The 25,758-nt window shown below is 36.3% G+C and overlaps 2 protein-coding genes across 2 annotated transcripts in view; one reads left to right on the forward strand and one right to left on the reverse strand.

Annotated features, from left to right (window-relative positions):
* Positions 1–15,438, forward strand: part of KMO (kynurenine 3-monooxygenase) — a 91,247-nt gene extending 75,809 nt beyond the window's left edge. The window contains 6 exon segments of the mRNA XM_007942717.2: positions 10,685–10,742; positions 12,029–12,111; positions 13,296–13,397; positions 13,731–13,790; positions 15,236–15,373; positions 15,376–15,438. Of these exon segments, the coding sequence (XP_007940908.2) occupies positions 10,685–10,742; positions 12,029–12,111; positions 13,296–13,397; positions 13,731–13,790; positions 15,236–15,373; positions 15,376–15,438 (504 nt within the window).
* A 2,336-nt stretch (positions 15,439–17,774) lies between these two features.
* Positions 17,775–25,758, reverse strand: part of OPN3 (opsin 3) — a 74,257-nt gene continuing 66,273 nt past the window's right edge. The window contains exons 3-4 of the mRNA XM_007942718.2: positions 22,085–22,336; positions 17,775–18,038 (exon numbers count right to left, since the gene is read on the reverse strand). Coding sequence (XP_007940909.1) covers positions 17,775–18,038; positions 22,085–22,336 — 516 coding nt within the window. The remainder of the gene's footprint in view (positions 18,039–22,084; positions 22,337–25,758) is intronic.

A 25,758-nucleotide genomic window follows, 5' to 3' on the forward strand; every position in this document is an offset into this window, starting at 1 on the left:
TTTCTTATGGAGGGTGTTGTTCAGTTTCCATGTGTTTGCTCTTTTTCCATTGATCTTCCTATTGTTGATTTCTAATTTGATAGCATTGTGATCTGAGAAGATGCTTTGCAGTATTTCAATGTTTTTAAATTTATTAAGGCTTGCTTTATGGCCTAACATATGGTCTATTATAGAAAATGTTGCATGTGCACTGGAAAAGAATGTATATTGTGCTGTTGTTGGGTGATGTGGTCTATAGATGTCTATAAGTTCAAGTGGGTGGATTGTATTCATTAGCTCTTCTGTGTCTTTGTTGAGTTTCTTTCCAGTTGTTCTCTCTTTCATTGAAAGTAGTGTATTAAAGTCTCCTACTATGACTGTGGAGTCATCTATTTGCCTTTTCAGCTCTTTTAAAGTCTGATTTATGTGTTTTGTGGCTCTTTGATTCAGTCAATAGATATTTATTATGGTTATATCTTCTTGTTCAATTGATCCTTTAATCATTATATGATGTCCTTCCTTGTCCTGTATAGTAGTTTTTGTCTTCAAGTCAATTTGATCAGAAATTAATATGGCCAATCCTGCTCTTTTTTGGCTGCCATTTGCTTGAGATATCTTTTTCCAACCTTTGATTTTTAGTCTATTTTTGTCTTTATCTCTAATATTTGTCTCTTGTAGACAGCATATTGATGGGTTTTCTTATCCAATCTGCAACTCTCCATCTCTTCAGTGGTGCATTTAATCAATTGACAATGTAATTATTGACAAGTAAGAATTTGTTGCTGTCATTTTGTTATGGGTTTTTTCATCGTGTTCCTGATTTCTTTGTTCCATATAATTTTCTGTGCTGAGCTCATTATATTTATGAATCATATCATTTCCTTTGTTGCTATTGTTTTAGTATTTGCTAAATATTTGTGATTGTCCTCTTTTTTATTGTGATGCAGAGGTTTATCATTTTTCTTTGAGGTTACCCTATGATTTATAATTTTCTCCCCAAGTTTAGAACAGTCCATTCTATCTTGTAGCTATCTTGACTTCCTCACCATTTAGAAGTTCTGTACCTACACTATTTCCCCCCTCTTTTTGGTTTGTAGTTTTCCTCATTTGCCAATTGATTCTCTAGTTGCCTGTTTACAATCTTGTAAGCTTGTTTTACTTTGGATACATCCATAGCTGTGTTGGTTTCTGGGTTATGTCATCTTGGGTATTAATGGTCAGTTGTTTGCTATTATTGGTTCTCTGTTCAATGAACTCCCTTTAGTATATCTTGTAAGGTTGGTCAGGTTTTAACAAATTCCCTTAAGATCTGCTTATCTGAAAATGTTCTAATTTCACCATCATATTTGAGGGACAATTTTGCTGGGTATATAATTCTTGGTTGGAAAGTTTTCTCTTTCAGTGTTTTATATATATCATCCCATTGCCTTCTAGTTTGCATGGTTTCTGCTGAGCAATCAGAGCTTATTCTTATTGGTAACTTATTTGTTTTTGGTAACTTATTCGTAACTATTCTGTAGGTAACTTTTCATTTTTCCATGTTGCTTTCAGGATTCTTCCTTTGTCTTTGGTTTTGATGAGTTTGATGACAATATGTCTTGGTGATTTTCTTTTGGGATCTATCCTCTTTGGGGTTCATTGTACTTCCTGAATGGATATAGTGTCATCATTTATCATATCAGGAAATTATCTTCCAACAAATCTTGCACAATTTTATCAGTGGTTTTCTTTCTCTCTTCCTGTTCTGGAATTCCAGTTACACATATGTTATTCCTTTTGATGGTATTCCACACAAACATTAGGCTTTCTTCATCTTGTTTTGGCATTTTTTCTGAATGATCCCTTTCCAAAGAAGTATTCAGGTATTTGCCTTCAATCTCATTATTTCTGTCTTCCATTGATTCGATTCTACTCCTTTGGCCTTTAAATGATATCTATTTCTGAAAATTTAGTATTAATCTTTTGGATTTCTATCTGTAGATTTTGTATCATTTCTAATTTTTAATTTATTTTTTAATTTTGTTCTTGTATTTTCTTCCAAAATTCTTCTAAGGTTTTGTCTGTCTTTTCCATAATTTTGTCAAGGAAGATCTTTCTCTCAATCCTTTGAAGACACCTAAATAAAACTCTTTTGAATTTCTTGTCAGGGAGTTCTAATGCTGCTTCTTCCTGAGGGATGTGTTCTGGGTCTGTATCCTGCTCTCTTTTTTCTACCACTTTATCTTGCTTCTTTGTGTGGACTATGATGGTCTGTTGTCTCTGAGTCATTGTGACATTGTTGTATTTAGATCTCTGTTAACTGTTCATGAAGAGCAGTTAAGGGTGAGTCAGGCTCTTCTTGGCCAGTTGGTGAAGAAGGAAATTGTGGCTCTTACTCAGTAAGTGAAGTGCAAGAGGTGTGGGTGTAGTTGTGTCATATGGGCACTCTTGCTGTCTACCAATCAGTTAGACAAAAGCAAAAATCAATAACCATCAAAAAAGTAAAAGCATGTGGACAAAAACATGCCATATAAACACACAGGAACAATAACCAAAAAAAAAAAAAAAAAGCCACAATATCTTGCTAGAGAGCAATAAGCAAAAAAGGTTGAGTAGGAGAATAACGAAGAAAAAATGTGAAAAATGTGAAAAGAAAAACAAGGAATGGGGTTAAACATGAGAAAGAGAAAAATGGGAACAAGGAACAGAGAAGAGAGAAAAAGCTGAAAACTAGAATCTGGAAAGGGAAGAATTAAAAATAATAAGGACAATGATAATAATAATTTTAAAACAGACAAAAACTAACTAACTAAAAAAATAAAGGGGGAAAAAATGTGGGCAGGGTGGGGCAGTGCACTCATGCTCTGTCCAAGTGCACAGACTGGGATGGAATTTCTGCCAGCCCAGAAGGTGGGTGGGAGTGAGGCATGTCTACACCTCTATTCACCAAGAAGGTGTGGGGTATGAGTAACAAGGGGAAAATTGCACCTTTCCAGTCATTGGTGCCAGATTGTCCTTGTGGTTCTGAGCAAGTGGAACCTATTCTTAAGTCCCTGTAATTTGGGAGGATGCTGTCACTTTAAATATCCAAAATGGTCAAACTGCTTGTAAGCATTCAAAATGGCTGTGCCCTCTGGACAGGCAAAAGTCCACAGCTCAGCCCTCCTTTCTCTTCACTGCTTTCCTAGTCACCAGTGCAGTCCTCCATGCAGCCCTTGCCTAGCAGGGCTGATTTTTAGGTTAATTCTTAGGTCCTAACACCACTCGGCAATATCCAAGCTCTCTGTGCCGTCAGGATCACTGACAGACTGCAGCTCCATATGTTTCCTTTTTTGGTGTTTTTATGCAGGTTCTTCTACTAGTTGGAGTTTAGTCCACTTCCATAACCTTCCCTTCAAAGCTCAGGGCTCCAGGATTACCTTCTGTATCTCTGTTAATTGAGTCCCCTTATTTTTGTTGAAGAGGGTCTGTGAGGTCCGTCTGCCTATTCCACCATCTTACTGGAACTCCTCTTTGCACATTTCATTGTAATAATTGACTTTGTCTTCTTGAGCTGCTCTTTGAAATCTGTTCAGCTCTTTTATCCTGTCATTTCTTCCATTTGCTTTAGTTACTCTCCATTTGAGGGCAAGTTTCAGAGTCTCTTCTGGCATTCATTTTCGTCTTTTCTTCCTTTCCTGTCTTTTTAATGACCTTTTGCTTTCTTCCTGGATGATGTTCTTGATGTCATCCCACAATCCCTCTGGTTTTTGGTCATTGGTATTCAATACATCAAGTCTATTCTGTAGATGCTCTCTAATTCAGGAGGGATTTTATCAAGGTCATTTTTTGGCTCTTGTGGACTTATTTTAATTGTCTTCAACTTCAACTTGCTATGAGTAGTTGATGGTATGAGAGTAGCTAAAGCAAATAGAAGAAATGATGAAGGAAAAGAGCTGAACAGATGATTTCAAAGGGCAACTCAAAAAGACAAAGTAAAAAATGATAACAAAATGTGAAAGACCTAGAGTTAGACAGTTAAAGAGGAAGAAGACACCATTTGCCAAGTTGGAAGAACTTAAGAAAAAATTCAAGCCTTGAGTATGGATATTGAAGGATTGAATATTGGATTGGAACATTGAAGGATTAAAGGGCAAAATAAGGAGCTCTGGTGGTCAGTGATTAAGGTATTTGGCTGGTAACTGACAGGTCCTTGGTTTGAACTCACTAGCTGTTCCTCAGGAGAAAGATGAGTCAATCTACTTCTGTAAAGATTTATGGCCTTGGAACCCTATGAAGAAGTTCTACTCTGTCCTTTAGGGTCACTGTGAGTTGGATGACAGGGGGTTATGGGAAAAATATTGAATGATACAGGAAGCACTGCAAGAAGATGGAAGAAATACACAGAGTCACTGTACCAAACAGAACTGGTCAGCATTCAACCATTTCAGAAAGTAGCATATGATCAAGAACTGATGGTCCTTAAGGAAGAAGTCCAAGCTACACTTAAGGCTTTGGAGAAAAACAAAGCTCCAAAATTCATATAATACCAATTAAGATGTTTCAACGAATGAATGCTGTGCTGTAGGTGCTTACTTGTTTATGTCAAGAAATTTGGAAGACAAACACCTGGCCAGATAACTGGAAGAGCTCCATATTTATACCTATTCCAAAGAAAGGTGATCCAACAAAATGCAGAAACTATCAAACAATATCTTTAATATCACACATAAGTAAAATTTTGCTGGAGATAATTTAAAAATGGATGCAGCAGCATATTGACAGGGAAATTCTAGAAATGCAAGATGAATTCAGAGCAGTATGTGAAATGAGGGATACCATTGCTGATACCAGACGGATCTTTGAAGAAAGCAAAGAATATATGAAAGATGTTTACCTGTGTTTGACTATGCAAAAGCATTTGATCATTGGATCAAAACAAATTATAGATAACACTGGGAAGAATGGGAATTCCAGAACATTTATTTGTTCTCATGAAGAACCTGTACATAGACCAAGAGATAGTCATTCAAACAGAACAAGGGGATACCAAATGTTTTAAAATAAGGAAAGATGTGCATGAGGGTTGTATCATTTCACCATACTTATTCAATACATACGCTGAGCAATAATGTCAGAAACTGAAGTATATGAAAAAGAATAGGGCATCATGATTGGAGGAAGATTTATTAACAATTTGTGATGTGCAAATGATACAACTTTTCTTGCTCAAAGTGAGGATGACTGGAAGCACTTACTGATGAAGACCAGAGAACAGAGTCTTCAGTATGGATTACACCTCAACGTAAAGAAAATAAAAATCCTTACAACTGGACCAATAATCAACATCATGATAAACGGAGAAAATATTGAAATTGTCGGCGATTTCATTTTACACAGATCCACAATTACAACCATGGAAGCAGCAGTTAAGACATCAGTCAAGGTATTACACTGGGAAAATCTGCTGCAAAAGACCTCTTTAAAGTGTTAAAGAATAACAATGACACATGGAAGACTAAGGTGGGTGCCCTGTCCCAAGCCATGGTATTTTCAATAGACATATATGCATGTGAGAGGTGAACAATGAATAAAAAAGATCACAGAAGAATTGAAATATTTGAATTGTGCTGTTAGCAAAAAATATTGGTCTTACCATAGATTACTAGAAAAATAAACAAATCTCTCTTAGAGGTAGTATAGCTGGAACGCTCTATAGAAGGCCTCTCCCTGGAGAAGGTAAAGTAGAGGATCAGCAAAAAAAGAGAAGACCCACAATGAGATGGACTGACATAGTGGCTGCAATAATGTACTCAAATATGGCAATGATTGTGAGGATGGCACAGGACTAGGAAGTGTTTTGTTCTGTTGTACACAGGGTCACTATGAGTTGGAAGGAACTCTATGGCATCTAACAACAAATAACACCATTGAACATTAATTTCAAAGAATCCTAAAATAACTGTCTGCTCTGTGTGTGTGTCTGTGTGTGTGAAAGAGAGAGATGGGGATATGATAGTTTTTACCCCTTTGTTTGGAGGCTGCTTTTTGATTGGGGCAGCTCTATATTAAGGCCAGGGACTGAAGTAGGCAGGCCGGGGCTTGGAGGCTGTTTTTCACTTTGGGGCAGCTCTTTATTAAGGCTGGGACCTGACGTAGGTTGGCCCCGCTCTTGGAGGCTACTTTTTGCTTGGGTGTGGATCTGTATTAAGGTCGGGACCCAAGGCCTGGTACTGGGGCTGATTTTTGCTTGGGGTGAGGTCTTTATTGAGACCCGGCTTGAGGTAAGCAAGCCTGGGGCTTGGAGGATGCTTTTTGCTTTGGGGTGGCTCTATATTAAGGCCAGGGCCCGAGGTAGGAGGACCAGGACTCAGGAGCTGCTTTTTGCTTGTGAGTGGCTCTATTTTAAGGCCACTGCCCAAGACAGGGAGGTACAGAAGGGTTAGGAACAACTGAGGGAGATGAACTTGTCTGTCAGTTTGTAGTCTTGTGGTGGCTTGTGTGTTGCTGTGAGGCTAGAGGCTATATCACTGTAATGCAAAATGCCAGCAGGGTTACCCATGGTGGACAGGTTTCAGCGGAGTTTCCAGGCTAAGACAGACTCAGAAGAAGGAAGAGGCCATTCAATTCTCAAACAATTGGCCAATGAAAACCTTATGAATATCAGTGAAACACTGTCTGATATATTACAGGAAAACTTTATGAATAGCCCTGAAACAATGTTCGATATAGTGCCGGAAGATGAGCCCATCAGTTTGGAAGGCACTCAAAATTTGACTGCGGAAGAGCTGACTCCTCAGAGTAGAGACAACCTTAACAAGATAGATAGAGTAAAGCTTTTGGGAACTCCATTGGCTGATGTGGCATGACTCAAAATGAGTAGAAACAGATGCAAACATCCATTAATAATTGGAACAGGGATTGTATGAAGTATGAATCTAGGAAAATTGGCAGTTGTCAAAAATGAAATGGAATGCATAAAGATCGATATCCTAGGTATTAATGAGCTGAAATGGACTGGTTTTGGCCATTTCAATCAGACAACCATATGATCTACTAAGCCAGGAATGACAAATTGAAGAGGAATGGTGTGGCATTCTTCATCACAAAGAGTGTTTAAGATCTGTCCTGAAGTACAATGTACAAAGTACAAAGTACAGTGATAGGATGATATCTTCCTACAAGGAAAACCAGTTAATACTACTATTACTAAAACTTATGCACCAACTACCAAAGCCAAAGATGAGGAAAATGAAGATTTCTACCAACTTCTGCAGTCTGAAATTGACCGAACATGAAACCAAGATATATTGATTATCACTGGTGACTAGAATGCAAAATTTAGAAACAAAGAAGAGTTACCAGCAGTTGGAAAATATGGTCTCAGTGATAGGAATAACACTGGAGATCTCATGATTGAAATTTGCAAGACCAATAACTTATTCACTGCAAATACCTTTATCAACAACATAAGCGACAACTATATACATGGACTTCACCAGATGGAAAATGCAGGAATAATATCGACTACATCTGTGGCAAGAGACCATGGAAAAGTTTACTATCTTTGGCCAAAACAAGGCCATAAGCTGATTGTGGAACAGACCATCAACTGCTCATATGCATGTTCAAGTTGAAGTTGAAGACAATTAAAACAATCCACGAGAGCCAAAATATGACCTTGAGAAAATCCCTCCTGAATTTAGACACCATTTAAAGAATAGATTTGATGCATTGGACACCAATGACTAAAAACCAGAGGAATTGTGGGATGACATCAAGAACATCATCCATGGAGAAAGCAAGAGGTCATTAAAAAGACAAGAAAGGAAGAAAAGACCAAAATGGATGTCAGAAGAGATCTGAAACTTTCCCTTGAGTGGAGAGTAGCTAAAACAAATGGAAGAAATGACAAGATTAAAGAGCTAAACAGATTTCAAAGAGCAGCTTGAGCAGACAAAGTCAATTACTATAATGAAAGGTGCAAAGACCTGGAGTTAGAAAAACAAAAAGGAAGAATACCCTTGATATTTGTCAAGCTGAAAGAACTGAGGAAATCATTTCAGCCTCGAGTTGCAATATTGAAAGATTCTATGGCAAAATATTAAATGATGCAGGAAGCATCAAAAGAAGATGGAAGCAATACATAGAGTCACTGTACCAAAAAGAATTGGTCAATATGCATCCATTTCAGGATCAAGAACCAATGGTTTTGAAGGAAGAAGTTGAAGGTGCACTGAAGGAATTGGCGAAAAACAAGGCTTCAGGTATTGATGGAATACCCATTGAGATATTTCAACAAATGGATGCCATGCTGGAGGCTCTCATTTGGTTATGCCAAGAGATTTGGAAGACATCCATATTTGTACCCATTCCAAAGAAAGATGATCCCACAGAATGTGGAAATTATCAAACAATATCATTAATATCACATAGAAGAAAAATCTTACTGAAGATAATTTAAAAACTGTTGTGGCACTATATTGACAGAGAGCTTCCAGAAATGCAAGCTGGATTAAGAAGAGGATATGGAATGAAGGATATCGTTGCTGATGTCAGATGGGTCTCAGCTGAAAGCAAAGAATACCAGAAAGACGTTTACTTATGTTTTATTTACTATGCAAAAGCATTCGATTGTATAGATCATAAGAAATTATGGATAACATTGGGAAGAATGGGAATTCCAGAACTCTTGATTGTACTCATGAGTAACCTGTACATAGATCAGGAGGTTATTGTTCGACCTGAACAAGGGGATACTTCTTGGTTCAAAATCAAGAAAGGAGTGCGTCAAGACTGTATTCTTTCACCATACTTATTCAACTTGTATGCTGAGCAAATAATCCTAGAAGCTGGACTGTATGGAGAAGAATGTGGCATCAGGATTGGAGGAAGACTCATTAACAACCTGCAATATGCAGATGACACAACTTAGCTTGCTGAAAGTGAGGATGACTTGAAGCACTTACTGATGAAGATTAAAGACTACAGTCTGTAGTATGAATTATACCTCAATATGAAGAAAACAGAAATCCTCACAACTTGTCCAATAAACAACTTCACAGTGAATGGAGAAAAGATTGAAGTTGTCAAGGATTTCATATTCCTTGGTTCTACAATCAACACCAACGGAAGCACCAGTCAAGACGACGTACTGCATTGGACAAATCTACAAGGAAGAAGTGGGAAGAGAGCTGTTACTTGTGGGGAGTTGTAGTCAATGTCATAAGAAAAAATATGTATGAACTGCTGTATGGAAAATGAATTTGCTCTGTAAACTTTCACCCAAATCACAATAATAAAAAAAAAAGACCCAGCTTGTGAGTCTAATTAATTATAGTTTTAAAAAGACAGTGGTAAACATGTTTTGCTTTATAAAAACTTAAGAACACACTACTTATAGTATAGTATTCAGATACATATTCAGACTTATTATGACTTATTAAACTACCCTGGTTCAAACCCTTAGTCCAGAATTTGCTAGATTATATTCTTGCACAGTTTACTTATCTGTGCTTCTCTGTCCATAAAACAGGGTTTTAATAATTTCTTCCTCACAGGGATTTTGAAGAGTTGGTGATTTAATTTAAATAAAGAGTTTAAAACTGTTATCTCAGCCCTGTCTGCATTGCTTGTCTCTAAATTCCTATAGCACTAAGTTTACAAAATTTATGACTAGTAAAATCATTATTTGCTTCAGATGTAATTTCTGTAATTGATATGAAATTTTATTTATTAACTTATTACTTTTTACAGACTTTTAAATAAATACTTAAAAAAAGCAAACCAAACCTACTGCTGTTGAGTTGATCCTGACTCATAGCGACCCCCATTGTGTTTCCAAGGTGGTAAATCTTTATGGAAGTAGATTGCCCAGTCTTGCTTCTGCAGAGTGGCTGGTGGGTTTGGACCACTAACTTTCTGGTTAGCAGTCAGATGCCATAGGCACTGTGCTATCAGTGTCCTAAATAAGTCCTTGGGTAGTGCAAATGATTTGTGCTCAACTGCTAATTAAAAGGTTAGCAGTTTGAACCCATCCAGCATTACCATAGAAAATAGGCCTGGTTGTTTGCTTCCATTAAGATTACAGCCAAGACAACCCTATAGAGCAGTTCTACTAAGTAGTACATGGTGTTGCCATGAGTCAGAATTGATTCGCCTGCCACCAACAACTACAACGTACTTTTACATTGTCTTTAAAGCTATAGCTTGAAATCTTGGAAAGTAAGAAGCACAGCTTTTGATTTTCGTATTCCCTGTAAATCTACCATAGATGCTTACTAATTTGGTAGACTTCTTAATAGAGGAAATTTCCTTTACCCTTGGATTATAATAACTAAGTTAACATGCAAGTTCTACTTTATCACTAAATTGCTCTAAATATGAATCTTGAAAACTGAGTAATTTAAATGTAATTCTAAACCTCATGGTACAGCAATACAATTATTCTTGCACTTTGCAGGAGCAATAAAAGCCATCAAATTTGCAACAATGATTTAAAATTTCAGTCAAGTTTCAAATTATTGTAATGTGTGTGTGTGTGTGTGTGTGTGAACTTGACAAAGACAAACCATCAATCACACATTTGGTGGTCTTTTACAATCATAATTCAATACCATGTATGACAACTAAACTGTTGTGTTGAGAATATCCTAAAAGTTATCCTCACTGATGGAAGGTGTGTTCAGCATTAAGATGTTTTTATTATATCAAGTTTATTTTTTTACTATTTTTTTGTTTGTTTCAGGGCTTTGAAGACTGCTTGGTGTTTGATGAGTTAATGGATAAATTCAATAATGACTTCAGTAAGTAACACTTCTCAGTTTGAGGTAGACTGTTGTTGTTGTTGTTGTTGTTGTTGTTGTTTGCCGTCGAGTCAGCCCCGACTCATAGCGACCCCTCCTTGGGTTTCCGAGGCAGTATCACTACGGAAGTAGGATTGCCCAACCTTCCTTCCGAGGAGTGGCTGGTGGGTCTAAACCAAAAAAACCAAACTCATTGCCATGGAGTCGGATCAGACTCATAGCGATTCTTCCTTGGGTTTCTGAGACAGTATCACTACGGAAATAGCTTTAAAATGTGTAAGTAGTGGTCTGTGCAATGATCCACATAGAGAAAAAAGATCAGAGTTCCATGCTGGCAAAGATATACACCTTTCTCTCCCTTTCAATCTCAGTAGCATCTTCTTACCTACAACACTTGCAGCAAAAGTGTGGAAATACTTTTACAAGCTCCAACCATTTCTTGCTCTTTGCTTTATCAAAACTTGCATTTGATACTTCTACTTCTCTTTTGATTAAAACTGATCAAGCCAATATATTACTTTTACAAATATTGAAGTTATACATTTCTGTACATCGTTCTTTAATTAAATGTATAAATAATATTATAGTAATAGCATTAAATATATAACATTTTATATATATAGTATTTACATATTTTACATAATATAATATATAGTGGTATTATACCTGTGTTAAATATATACATAATATGTGTGTCTATAAAAGAAATTGCGAACAATACCCTGAGAACTGGGTAACTTTTCCTTCATTCTCAGCATCATATGCTTCAGAAATTAACTCTAAATTTCAACCTGTTTCAGGTAAGGCACAGATTAGAGCACTGATTTTAAACCTACACATAGTTTCCTGTCTTGACTCACTAAGTTATTACCTGTGTGACTGTGAGCAAGTCAATAAGGTGTTTTTAGTGCAATGAAACAAGTGAGCATACGCTATGAGAGTACACAAAAACAAGGTCACAAATTCTGAGAGGATTGGGGTCATTTACAAACATTTATATGAGCAGCTATTCATCTATGAAATAAGGAAGATAATGATTTTACTAATTGACAAACATATGGTACGTTAACTTCATTGTAAGGGTTATTAATTACAAAAGGAAACTCTCTATATGTTTTGCTAAGTATTCACAAATTGTTGGTCATGCAGCATGCCTAACCATCGTTGTCAAAATTTAGAGAGAACATTAGGAAACAATGTACTATTTAATTTGATCTGGGTAAAGCCCAGTGCATTTTTTAAGACTACATTGGAAAAGAAGATTTATTATTTAACTTGGTTTCTAGGTATGTGTCTTCCTGAATTCTCAAGATTTAGAATTCCAGATGACCATGCAATTTCAGACCTATCCATGTACAATTACATAGAGGTGAGTGAGAAGGTATGGCTCCATTACTTGAGATCATTCATATTCTAACAAATGTTCTTTCCTTTAGTTTTTCTTTCTTCCAGCCCTGTCTCGTGCATGCTGAATAAGAATCAGGACAGCCAAGAGTACACAGACACAGACACACACGCACACAGAGCATTCCTTAGACATGGATGGATTGTGGATATATGGCCAGTAACAATGACCTACACACAGAACCAAGATGACGAAATGTCTTTGGCTTCAATTTCTGATAATTTACAGGCTCATAGCTGACATTTAATAGAGTTAGTAATAAGCTATTTTAAAGAAAATGCATCTCTGAAGTGTATTAATATATCTGAGAAATCGGAAAAATGTTAAATGATCTTTCCATTGCTAATGTTATAAGCTGCATACTGACAGTGGCATTAAATACCTACTATTGTCTTAATTACTGGAAAAAAAAACTAAGATCCAAGAAATTCATGGTCAGAAAGGTTAATACTTTGAAGAAAAAACACTGAGTCCATTTTGCATCAGGCACATAAATGGGTCATGATACATGAGTGTGGTTGTCATTTTAAAAGAATTGAGTGAAAAAGTTTACAAAGTAAATTTAAGGAAGAATGTGATTCTTTGCTGGAAACCAAAGATAAAAAGTGGACTTCAGCTTGAGCAGAATTGTATCCTACGCGGTGAGGGAAGTTCTACCATATGACAATGAACGTTTTTATTGATGTATTCTGCCTGTGTCTTTAAAAACAGAAAAGTTACAATGCAATCTTTGTCCTGAATATAAAGTAAATAAAGACAGACAGAGCTCTAAGCAGATATCTTGCTGCCGTAAATAATGTCCAAAACCAACCAGGAAACCACAGAAATTTCTCAAATCTTTGGACTCACATTATCTGAAGGTCTGACTGAATGAACCCTCTGCTGGAAGAGTTCCCATATTAATCTTTCAGCAAAATAACCTTCCCAACAGGTTTTGTGTGAATGTACATTTTTAAGGCTATGTTGTGTCCTATGCATGTCTACTAAAGGGGATTGGGAATGAGTATTATGTAAATAAGAAGGTTGTTGAATGATCTGTGTCCAGCACTGTGATCAATAGGAATGAAAAGTAGTAAGTTGTAGCAAAAGAAGGAAAAAAAGGTACTTTGTTTGATATATCCTTAAGACTCTCTCCTACATTATTACAGATGCGAGCACACGTCAATTCAAGGTGGTTCATCTTCCAAAAGAACTTAGAGAGATGTCTTCATGCTATTATGCCATCTACTTTTATTCCTCTCTATACAATGGTAAGAGGAGTTCTTGTGGCACAGTGGTTAAGGCATTTTGCTGCTAACCAAAAGATCAGAACTTTAAATCCACCAGCCACTTTGTAAGAGAAAGATGGAGCAGTCTGCTTCCATAAAGATTCACAGCTTTGGAAACCCTATGGAGCAGTTCTACTCTGTCCTGTGGGGTTGCGGTGAGTTAGAATCAACTGGATTACAATGGGTTGGGTTTTTTTGATACAATGGTAAGGCCTGGCTTTAAAACTTTTCCTTGTTTTAATCCTCTACTTTAAAAAATACATAATTTAGACATTAAAAAAAATAACAAAAAATACTTTTTAAACTTCCCTACAGGTCACATTTTCCAGAATAAGATACCATGAAGCAGTACTGAGGTGGCATTGGCAAAAAAAGGTTGGAACATATTTCACTTTTCCTTTTTTAATCTGATTTACTGGAGTGTCATAAGTATTATGGTTATGTTGATTTTAAGCAAATACACAAGTGATATGACACACACTAGATATTAGCCTTACAAATAAAAAAATACCTGAGGTATACATAAAGCAGAATGCCCAACAAAAAACTTAAAAAGATATAAAAAAGGTAGGAAAAGAATTTCAGAAAAGAAACTGATGTTAATATCTCTGAATGTTTGACTTTATATAGGCAATGTGAATCATTACTGACTTTTGCTTCATACAACATTTTTATGGGTTCAATTTGTAAAATTGGAAAGAATTGAATCATTTAGAAAATGGAGTCAAATTCCAGTGTAATGCTATGCCACCTTCATTTTAGGCAGCTGACCTAGAGATGACATGTGATAAACATTCAGACTCCATATTTTCCACTTTGGGAATTTTACAAATTCATTCATTCAACAAATAGTTTTATTTAGTGTATAGACAATGAGCTAGGCATGGTGATGAATAAGACCCAATTCCTACCATTCACATAACTCAGGGACTGACTAGTAAGAGAGACAGACAACTGCAGCAGAGGGGATAAATGACCCTCAAAGGACAATGAGAGCGGGTAAGCCCCAGGCAGAAGCTGAAGGAACACCAGCAACACAGTCATTGTGGGTACTGCATGTGCTTCAGTGGCCATGGCCCGCAGCAGCTGTGTGAGACGGGAGAGTAAGGTAAGCAGGGCCTCACAAGTCCTGAATGTTACCTTGCAAGAAGGAGAGATTGAAGGAGGAAAGTAATAGACACAGGCTTGGATACTACAAAGATGACTTTGCTGTATGAAGAATGAATTGGAAAGAGTCAAGATTTATTTATATAGATAGGAATGCAATAGGTTGTCTGTCCTCTGGCAAATAGAATGTGGGGCAGTAAATGCAGTGATAGAAATGGCTCAGGATGATTTGGAACACACCTAACCTAGACTACAGCTGGCCTCATGGGCACTGTGCAGATGATTCCCTGCAGTTGGTAAAGTCATAGTGTTTAAACTCATTTGGGAGACATTGTGGCTGACTGTGAGAAGTGACTGAATCGTTTGTGGTGTTTGGATAGTGGTACTCTCCGGAGACAGAGGTCACAACTTTGACTAACCTGTTTTTTCTTTTTTTTTTTTCTTTCCTCTAAATGACTATACAAAAGCTGAGTGCTAAGAATTCCTTATACAGAACACAGATTTTAGGTTTTCTTGAGAAACAGAGAGGAGGAGGGCTCCAAATATGTCCTTATCAGCCATTCCAGGACTTTAATTCCTGGTCATGGAATGGAATGTCTTTTGCAGGTTAAAAGCAAACAGGCAATCGTATAATCCTTAATAATTTAAGAATTAAGTCTATTTCAAGATTTTAATCTCAACATTTGAAATGAGAGTTCTTACTGTCTTTACAGGTAATAAACAAAGGACTTTTTTTCTTCGGAACACTGATAGCCATCAGTAGTGCCTATTTACTTATACATTATATGTCACCTCAACCTATGGACTACTTGAGAAGACGATGGAACTGGATTGCTTACTTCTGGAATACAGGGCATGTTTCACTGCAAATTCCATGGAGTCATTAGAACAAATTCCCAATTCTACTAGCAGATGATATGAAGGCTTTGAGGTAGCAAATGCTTGATTTCTCTGTAACCATGATTAAAAATGTGTTTCCATCATTGTATTTAATACACTAATAGAAAATTAAGTTAAAGATTAATTAGTTAATTACAGATTGCATTTAAATTCAATTTAGTTTCTATGTTGACTTGCAACCATTGGGGGAAAAGTATTACCCCTTTTTAAAAATTATAACACACAGCTTCACCACAACATTACTCTCAGGCCAGGGCCTTTCTAAATATAAAAGCTAATAACTGAGATCTCCTTCACTTCTGAAAAAAAACGGAATCCCCAAGAAGTCTCAAGGAAGGCATTGATTAGTACTTTTTCTTTAAAGGGCACAGTAAAAGTCATAATAGGATTGCCTCACTCCCTGGGACATTGCATCTTGTCTAACATGCCAACTGTACCTCCCATCACCTGGGTGGAATTTTGATCTAACCACATTGCTCAAATTCACTTGAAGAAACCTAAAGTACAAATGGGAACTTTTGGGGAGTTTCAGAGAGTTACAAAATGCATCTGTTTCCCAGTCTTCAAATTCCAGTATTATCTTCAGAAGATAAAAAGTCTGCTAAGGGAAGGATAGGAAAGGGTTTTATTTGTAAATCATATCTCTACATATACAAGGAAATAAGGAAAGACAGTATTCTCAGAAATATGAAGTAGTATTTTATTACATTTCAGACCTTGTATTTAACTACATGCTGCAGCAGAAAAAGCAATAAACTTCATTATTAAAAGCACATTTAGTGCAAAAAAGAAATTTTCTTTGGTTCTTCTTTCTTCAATAGGCCAAACTAGACATTTAGAAATCCTACAATAATGATTGATAATGAAGATGCAATACTAATAAGGCAGTCATCTAAGAAACAAAAAAATAGGCAAAAAATAAATAAATAAAATTATTGTATGTCTTTCACATATTGTTAAACAACTTGTGTTCTAATAATCTATGTTTAGTCTAAACAATGATCCATGGAAAATGGTTTCTGTAATAACACTGACCATTAATTATCCAGTGGATTGACTGATGAATAATAAAGATGAAAACACTTCCTTAATATAGCTGTATACTTATTTTCATGAGCCCCCAAATACAGATTGTTTGTTTGTCACTTAGAATTCCTACTCTAATATTCAGATTCTGTGTCCTTGGCAAAATGTGGGAAATTGTTAAAAGGAGAGGTTAATATTACCATGCTAATGTTTGAAATAAAATAAATGGAGATACCTGCCATCAACAGTACATCCTCTGCTAATGTATAATTAACTATATTCCATGATTATCTTGAAGTTTGTGATCTTATTTTCTTTACTATGATGTTTCTTAGTATCCTCCAGAGCTTGCTCTGCAACATGTTAGTCTAAAGTTCCTCTTTACCATACTATACATACAGAAATAGTCCTTTGTTTCATATAGTTATGGGATTGATTTTCTTTTTCTGGAAATAATCAATTTGATATAGTCAAGTGTATGCCATAACATTGAATAGGACCCAACTTTACAGAAAAATATCAAGATTATCTAGATATTTTGCATATTTGTATAAAACAAAGATACTTTTACAGCTGAGATTTTTGAGAAAAATGTATTATGTGCTTTGGAAAATAGAATCATTAAAAAATACATTTGAAATAAAAGTTCCAACATGCCAGATGATGGTTCCAGAGGCCCGTCCTGTGCTGCAAATAATTTTTTTCATTATATAAAGCACCCATGGAAATAAACGAAAGTTTGTCCTGTTCAACTTCTTTCTCAGGCCAGAGACCATATGAGTAATTCAGCTTTCCCACTGGGCCACAAAAGTTCTGTTGATATCACATAGAATGGAGATTCCAAAACAGTTCTTATAATGAAAGTCTAAAAGTGGTGTCTGATTTAAGGCCCATTTTTCATTGTTGTTGTTGTTGTTAAGTGCCGTCGAGTCGTTTCCGACTCATAGCGACCCCATGCACAGCAGAACGAAACACTGCCCGATCCCGCACCAGCCCCACAATCCCTGCTATACTCGAGCCCATCATCGCAGCCACTGTATCAATCCATCTCGTTGAAGGCCTCCCCCTCTTTCGTCGACCCTCCACCCTACCAAGCATGACATCCTTCTCCAGGGAATGGTCCCTTCTTACAACATGACCAAAATAGGTGAGACGAAGTCTGGCCATTCTTGCTTCCAAGGAGCATTCTGGCTGCACTTCCTCCAGGACAGATCTGTTAGTTCTTTTAGCAGTCCATGGTACTTTCAGCATTCTTCGCCAGCACCACAACTCAAAAGCATCAACTCTTCTTCGGTCTTTTCCATTTTTCATTAGCATTACTTAATCCTATAAAGGGCGAACTTGGATTACATCTGTTTTGGACCCATTTGTTTTGTCAATGTCATTGACAGATAGCGACTCATCACTGGTAATAACAAAAATGATGGAAGAAGAGTTAAAAGTCACCTTCTTCTTTGGCCTGTCCCTGTCTTTCTGTGACATCACAATGGGTCTGATCTGCATTTCACTCCCAACTACTGGTATGTCTTTAGCAGGCCGTTGGCATCTCAGCAGTCGGAAACATAGCAGCTGCAAAAGGGATCTTCGAAACTGGGCAGACAAAATCAAGTTGAATATTAAGTAAAGTTTGGTCTTTAGTCTGGATTAACATTCAAGTTTAGCAATGGACTTGTCCTTTGTTTCTGCAGATGTGCTTGGAGCTTAGGTGTCAACGCTTCAATCTATCTAAGTAAACCTGGGATTTGTTTTATGCCTTGCATGTGTTATAATTCTTATTAGCTAGATCACGTAGGTCTATTTTATTGATTGATTGATTGTGATTTGACTGAACGTTTACAGAGCAAATTGGTTTTCTACTCAACAATCTTACACATTCTGTTTTGTGATATTTACTGCAAACCCTACATTGTAACAGCATTTTCTCACTTCTTCCCTGTACCCAGGAGCTCTAGTAGCATAGTCCCTAAGACACTTGACTACTAACCAGAAGGCTGGCGGTTCAAACCCACCAGCCCCTCCTTGGAAGGAAGGTTGGGCAATCTACTCCCGTGGTGATACTACCTCAGAAACCCAAGGAGGGGTCGCTATGAGTCGGGTCTGACTTGATGGCACATAACAACAACGCCCTGCGCCCATTCCTTACCTTCATTCTTCCTTCTCATTCCCTTCTGCTATCCTGGTTCTATCCTTGGGCAAATGCTGTTCTCTTGATTTCACATGCTTGACTGTTTTAATGAGGGCATACTCTCCTGATATTCTGCTCACCTTATAGGCCTGTCTATCGTTTGGCAGACAATTGAGTCAGGGGGCTTCAATTCAGTTCCTAGCTTGAAGTGTGTCTAAGGGTCATAGTCTTGGGTTTTCCACTAGTCTTTATCAGAACAGTAGCCTAATCTATTTTTTTATGATTTTAGTACTTAGGCCTATTTTAATACCTTATCATCTTCATAAATTCGAGTTACAGGCATCTTCTATGAGGGTGTTGTTTCGTTGTTATTTGCCATCGTGTCAGCCCTGACTCATAGCGACCCCTCCTTGGGTTTCCGAGGCAGTATCACTACGGAAGTAGGAATGCCCAACCTTCCTTCCGAGGAATGGCTGGTGGGTTTGAACCACCAGCCTTCTGGTTAGCAGTCAAGTGCCTTAGGCACTATGCTACCAGAGCTCCTTCTATGAGGGTAGATAGATCTATTTCTTTAGGGGGTTGGAAAATGAATTCCACAAATATTCAGTGAGCACCTACTAGGTGACAACCACTGTGCTAGGATCTGGGGAAATGGTAAATAGCAAAGACAGGGATCTCTCAGCAGAGTTCAGAGTCAGGTGTACTCACTAATGCTGTTCCTTTAATTAGCTAAAGACTTTTTTTTTTTTTTTTTCCTATCAAGATTACTAATCAGTTGGGGAAACCTTCTACAGCAGGAAGTGCTAGTGTTCACCACTAGCTATGATTTTCCTCTTTGTTCTTGGCATGAAATTGAACCATATCTCTTAGCCCTCTTTCAGGGGCTTCTTCCTGTTCTTCTCCTTCTACAAGGACTTTGGAGGTCAAGGTCTGACATAGTACATCACAAAATAGAAAAACTCTCAATTCTTAAATGACAGAAGGGAACGACTCCCACCATTTCCACCATATACTTAGGACTGTGGGCTCTGGTCTCAGTGATCAATAAACTCTCACTGTACTAATTCACTGAAATGTTGGGATTGTTTGTTACCATAATCAGTCTATGTTGATATTTGCCGTGGAGTCGGATCCGAGTCATAGTGACCCCTCCTTGTGTTTCAGAGGTGTTATCACTATGGAAGGCGCTCTGGTAGCATAGTGCCTAAGGCACTTGGCTCCTAACCAGAAGGCTGGCGGTTCAAACCCACCAGCCACTCCTGGGAAGGAAGATGCGGCAATCTACTTCCGTAGTGATACTGCCTCAGGAACTCAAGGAGAGGTTGCTATGAGTCAGGTCCGACTCTACGGCACATAACAACAACAAAAACATTACTGCCGAAGTAGATTGCCCAACCTTCTTTCCGAGGAGTGGCTGGTGGGTTTGAACAGCCAGCCTTCTGGTTAGCAGTCAAGTGCCTTAGGCACTATGCTACCAGAGCTCCTTAATTAGTCTATTATAACCAATAAAACACATAAGTAAAAAGTTATTTAAATGTTTATCCTCTTTGCTTAGAGCAAAATCAAAGTTTAACACTTTCATATTTAATAGTTTCATAATACTTTAAAATATTTTTAAAGTTTTCCCAGATCAGGAAAAATCAATGAAAAATGCAATAAATAGTTATATTAATTTTTGTCTTCTTGAACCTCATTTATATTCAAGTTAGCACTGAGTTCATACTCACATTAAAAAAAAAAAAAGTTTATTTGTGTAATCTTTATTTATTCACCAAGCTGTTGCTTGGTGTGTCAGGTTAAGTGTTTACAGATACGTTTTATTAAATGAAGATGTATGCCAAAAATTATTTTCCCAAAATATGGTAAATTCCTTGGGAATATTCATTTTTGTTTGCTTGTTTTCATTTACTGTTCTTCTAGTTGTCCTGATCAAACTGTGCTCCCCAGAATTTGAAAGGTCAGGAACATACAGGTGCTTGTTAGAGATGCAAAATATTGAGCACCTCAGGCGTGGTGAATCAGAATAAGCATTTTACAAGATATCAAGTGATGTGTATGCACAGGAAAGTTCTAGAAGTACTGATTTATAATTATTTGCCCTAGAAAAAATAGGCAACAAATCATTGTTAATTATTGTTTTAAAAGTTTTTTTAAAATATTTGCCACCATCGTCTGTTAAAATGTGGTCCTTTAAAAGTTGGAGGTATTATACCCTTTCAAAAAATTTAAGTAATAATCAATCTCACTACAGTGCCTAAGGCATTTGACTGCTAACCAGAAGGCTGGCAGTTCAAACCCACCAGCCACTCCTCAAAAGGAAGATTGGGCAATCTTTTGTAGAGATACCACCTTGGAAACCCAAGAAGGGGTTGCTATGAGTCAAATCAACTTGATGGCAGTGAGTTATAATAATTCACCTGTGCATATTTTCAAAAAGTTTTCAAAAAAATTTCAGGAGTTTCAATGGCTCTCCTAACGCCATTTCAAAGAATGCTTAGGCTCTAAGAACTCCAAGTTAAAAATCTCAAGGTTAAAGAAAATAGACTAATAGAAGGGAACATGAAAGGGAGAAAGACCATCTAGGAAAGCAAGTTGAAACCATATGAAAGCAAACTCACAGAAAAAGGAAACCAAAATATTCAAGCGAAAGAAAGATATAAGAAGAAAATACAAATAGAGAGATTGAGCACTGGACATTGTATGGTTAATGTGTAAGTGTCCTCTTCTGCTAAACTCTTGAGCACTCAAAATCAGAAGTTATTATTGCCTGTTATTATTATTACCTGTTACCATTGCCCTTTAAAGTTCCAATCATATAATTAACCATTATTCATAACTTTTTAAGTCTCTGATCCTTAAACTTTATAATTTAGAGGCTTAGCTTCATATTAATCATATTGAGGATGCTTATAGTCATGATTCACAGCCATCAAGTCAAAACTTTTGTACTACAGAAAGAAATAATAAGCTATTTAACTTCTTTAAACAGATTTCAAACCCATTAATAAAATAGGTGGTGCAGTTTTGGTCAGCTGTTCAAACCCACCAGCTGCTCTGGAGAAGAAAAATATGTCAGTCTGCTACTGTAAAGCCTTGGAAACCCTATGGGGCATGTCTACTCTGTCACTATGAGTCAGAATCAACTTGACAGAAATGGGTTTATTACATGGAATTTTGTAAAGATAATGATGTACCCTGCATAATTCAGTAAGCATTTAAAAATATTATATAGAGAATTATTATTGTTCTTATTAGACATATAAAGTATTTGTTGATGAATGAAACATTAATTTTAATAAAGTTTTTCCTATCAAGTGTGAATCCCAACTGGTAGATCTTAAAATTGTTTATTATTTTCTTTGGAAATATCTTACATTTCTCCTTGTAGCCTTTACTTTCCTATAAAATTATTTATTTTGTCTGCTATCCTTAAAATAGCTCTAAATAAACTTGATGGAAGTATTTTCCAACCCCAGTCCCAGGGTCCTGATGACTGAAAACAATCACTTACCTTTCTGATCATGAAGGCATAAATAACTGGATTATATATAGTGCTTGATTTAGCAAAGAGATATGAAACAACAGATATTGTTGGAGTGACCAGGTGTCCATAACCATTAACAAGCAAGAAACAGATCACAATGGATGGCATCCAGCAGATGAAGAAGGTGAATATCATAAAAAGACACATTTGGGCCATTTTCTTTTCATATCTTAAAATTTTGATCACTTGAATTGTCTGAAGATCTTCAACACAATGAAGCTGCAGAAATAAGACAAAGGTAGAAGTTAAAAACAGAAGAATCATTTTCTTTTATTGTTTTTTCAACAGACATTCAGACACCATTCTTGGTGTTACCTTAATAGAAAGAGGACTGAGTAGGACCTTGGTGGATAGGGGCTGACTGCTGATCTAAGACCAACAGTTGGGCCTAGTCTTAATCTCTCTGGGCCTCAGCTTCCTCATCTTTAACTTTCTAGGGTTATATTATGTAGCCTCTTAGACTGCAGAATGACTTCCAAAGTTTTTCTAATTTACTTTCTAAGAGTAAAATGAACTATTTTCCCTAGATCTTCAACTAGCTAAAAGACAGTCTGAAAGAGTCATGATAAAATGAAACAATTTCAATATGAATCCTTGAAAGAAATGCTTTTATTCAGGGCAAAATCTTCCAGTTGTCAAACCAGGCAGCAAACATTTGTGATGTTAGCAGTTCTGAAACATTAAGCCTACATCTGGACTTGATGGGAGTTTAATCCCTGAATCAGTTCTTGCTGGAAACTACTGTTTTCCAACTCATTCCTGGTAACTTTTAAGATATTTGATGAGGAGCTTCTTTATGTTTTTTTCCATCAGCAAGTCAGTTGCAGAGGAAAAACTGAGTAGCCTTGTCTTCTGAAATCAGCAAATCTACTCCTACTGTGCCCCCATTAAAGATATTGAGGATTACTGATCTACAATACAGCCCACAGAGCTCTTTGAGCACCTCAGATAAAAGAATTCTTTAGAATTTACTTCCTATTATTACTATAAAAGTGTTATTAAGATAAAGGGAAGAATATTCCTGGTTACCAGTGTATGTTCTTACATAAAAATGGTGATTTCTGAACATCTTAAGAACCTATACTAATTTTACTACAAAATACAACAAATGCTTTACAAATTCATACAAAAAGATATCTGGCATACTATTGATACTTAGTATTGTATTTAAACTGAGAAATTTAGTTCATTTAAATGAACTCCAGATGTGCCTCCTACTTCAGGCTTACCATAAAAATTAAGAAAAGTCATTCCAAAGAATAATTTCAAAGAATAATTAGAACATATGCTTATATATTTATCAATATATTTCAATTGTTATTTCTAAATTATTGGTATCATCTAAAATTATACTTAATAAACTATACTTTTATTAAGATAGTGTATATTGCCAATGAATAGAAGGAAACAAAAAAAAGTTTGTTTTTTTTTTTTTTTCAAGAGTAGAGGGAATATTTATGTTAGGGGTGTTAAATTCCAGCACTATTATTTTCTGTATATGTACAATTCAATTTTAAAAGAAACTATTTTATTTTCAGAACAGTATTTTTTGTTGTTGTTGTTGTTTTCTCCCTAAAGTTTATAGGAAGGTTGTAAGGTTCTAGTAAAAGCACTAGATTTGAAATCAAAAGGTTTGAATTCATATTCAAAATTCACCATTTTGACTTCCAATGTGATGTGGGGAAAGTCAATACCTTCTCTAACAATAAATATTAAAAGAGATTGAAACAAATAACCTATTTGAGTTAATAGAACTTGGGTCACAGACCTACACATGTGACTGTGGATTATTTTCTAGATTAAAGATTTATTTATATTTGAAACTATATAAAACATACTTATATGCATATGTATTTTTATGATACTATAGAATATTTGAAATAATTATTTCTTACATCTCAGAATTTCATTGAATTTGTAATAGAATACAATACGAGTTATCTGCCTTGCAATCTCCTGTTATTTAGGGCCTAACAGTTTCAGGTGTTCCATTTTCTGAGCAAGTCAGTGTCCATATGTTATGTATTGAATTGTGTTCTCCCAAAATATGTGTCAACTTGGCTGCCTATGGTTCTCAGTATTATGTAATTATCTGATATGTTATAAATCCTCACATCTATGATGTTAATGAGGCAGGATTAGAGGCAATTATGTTCATGAGGCAGGATGCAATCTACAGAACTAGATGGTATTTGGAGTCAATCTCAAGGGGACAGAGAGGAAAGAAATGTTCTACCAACAAGAAAGAAGAGTCAGGAGCAGAGTTCATCCTTTGGACCTGGGGTCTCTCCACTGAAAAATTCCTAGAAAAAGGGGAATATTGGTGACAAGTACCTTTTCCTAGAACCACCAGAAAAAAAAAGAGAAAGAAAGAAAAGAAAAAGAAAATGCCTTTCCTTAGAGCTGGTGCCTCACATGTGGACTTCTAGCCTCCTAAACTGTGAGAGAACAAATTTCTGCTTGTTAAAGCCATCCACTTGAGATATTTCAGTCATAGCAGTGCTAGATGTCTAAGATGCCACCTTTCCCACTATTTATTCAAGTAGAACTTTCGTTTATCATCTTGAAATTGTGTGCAAGCTAAAGAAGGTAATTTAAGAAATATTTGTTTAAAAACCAGGCAAAGACATCAGTCAAAAGGAATACTACAGACCAAGATCCCTCATGAATATAGATGCAAAAATCTTCAACAAAATCCTAGCCAATAGACTCCAACAACATATCAAGAAAATTATTCTTTATGACCAAGTGGGGTTCATATCAGGTATGCAAGGATGGTTCAACATTAGAAAAATAATCAATGTCATCCACCACATAAATATAACAAAGAAAAAGAACCACATGATCATATCAATTGATGCAGAAAAGGCATTTGATAAAATCCAACACCATTCCTGATCAAAACTCTCAGCAAAATAGGAATACAAGGGACATTCCTCAACATAATAAAGGGCATTTATGCAAAACCAACAGCCAATATTATTCTCAATGGAGAAAGACTGAAACCATTCCTCTTGAGAACAGGAACCAGACAAGGATGTCCTCTATCACAACTTCTATTCAACATTGTACTGGAAGTCCTAACCAGGGCAAAAAGGCAAGAAAAGGGAAATCAAAAACATCCAAATTGATAAGGAATAAGTTAAACTATCCCTATTTACTGATGATAGGATCTGACGCCTGGAAAACCAAGAGATTCAGTCAAAAATCTACTGGAACTAATTGAGAGATTTAGCATGGTGGCAGGATACAAAATCAACATACAGAAAACAGTTGGCTCCCTCTACATCAGCAAAGAGATTGCTGAAAAAGAAATAAGGAAATCAGTATCATTTACAATAGCTACCAAAAAAATAAAATACTTGGGAATAAATCTTACCAGGGACTTAAAGACTAATACAAAGAAAACTATAAAAAACTACTTCAAGAAACCATAAGAGATCTGCATAAATGGAAGAACATCCCATGCTTGTGGATAGGAAGATTGAACATTGTCAAAGTGTCAATTCTACCCAAAGCAATCTATACATTCAATGCAATCCCAAACCAGATCCCATCAACATTCTTTAGGGATATGGAAAAACCAATCACTAACTTTATATGGAAAGAAAAGAGATCTCAGATAAGCAAAGCACTATTGA

Source organism: Orycteropus afer, unplaced genomic scaffold (genome assembly GCF_000298275.1).
Source record: "Orycteropus afer afer isolate SDZICR_OR568_19922 unplaced genomic scaffold, OryAfe1.0 scaffold00096, whole genome shotgun sequence".
NCBI classification, from domain to species: Eukaryota; Metazoa; Chordata; class Mammalia; order Tubulidentata; family Orycteropodidae; genus Orycteropus; species Orycteropus afer.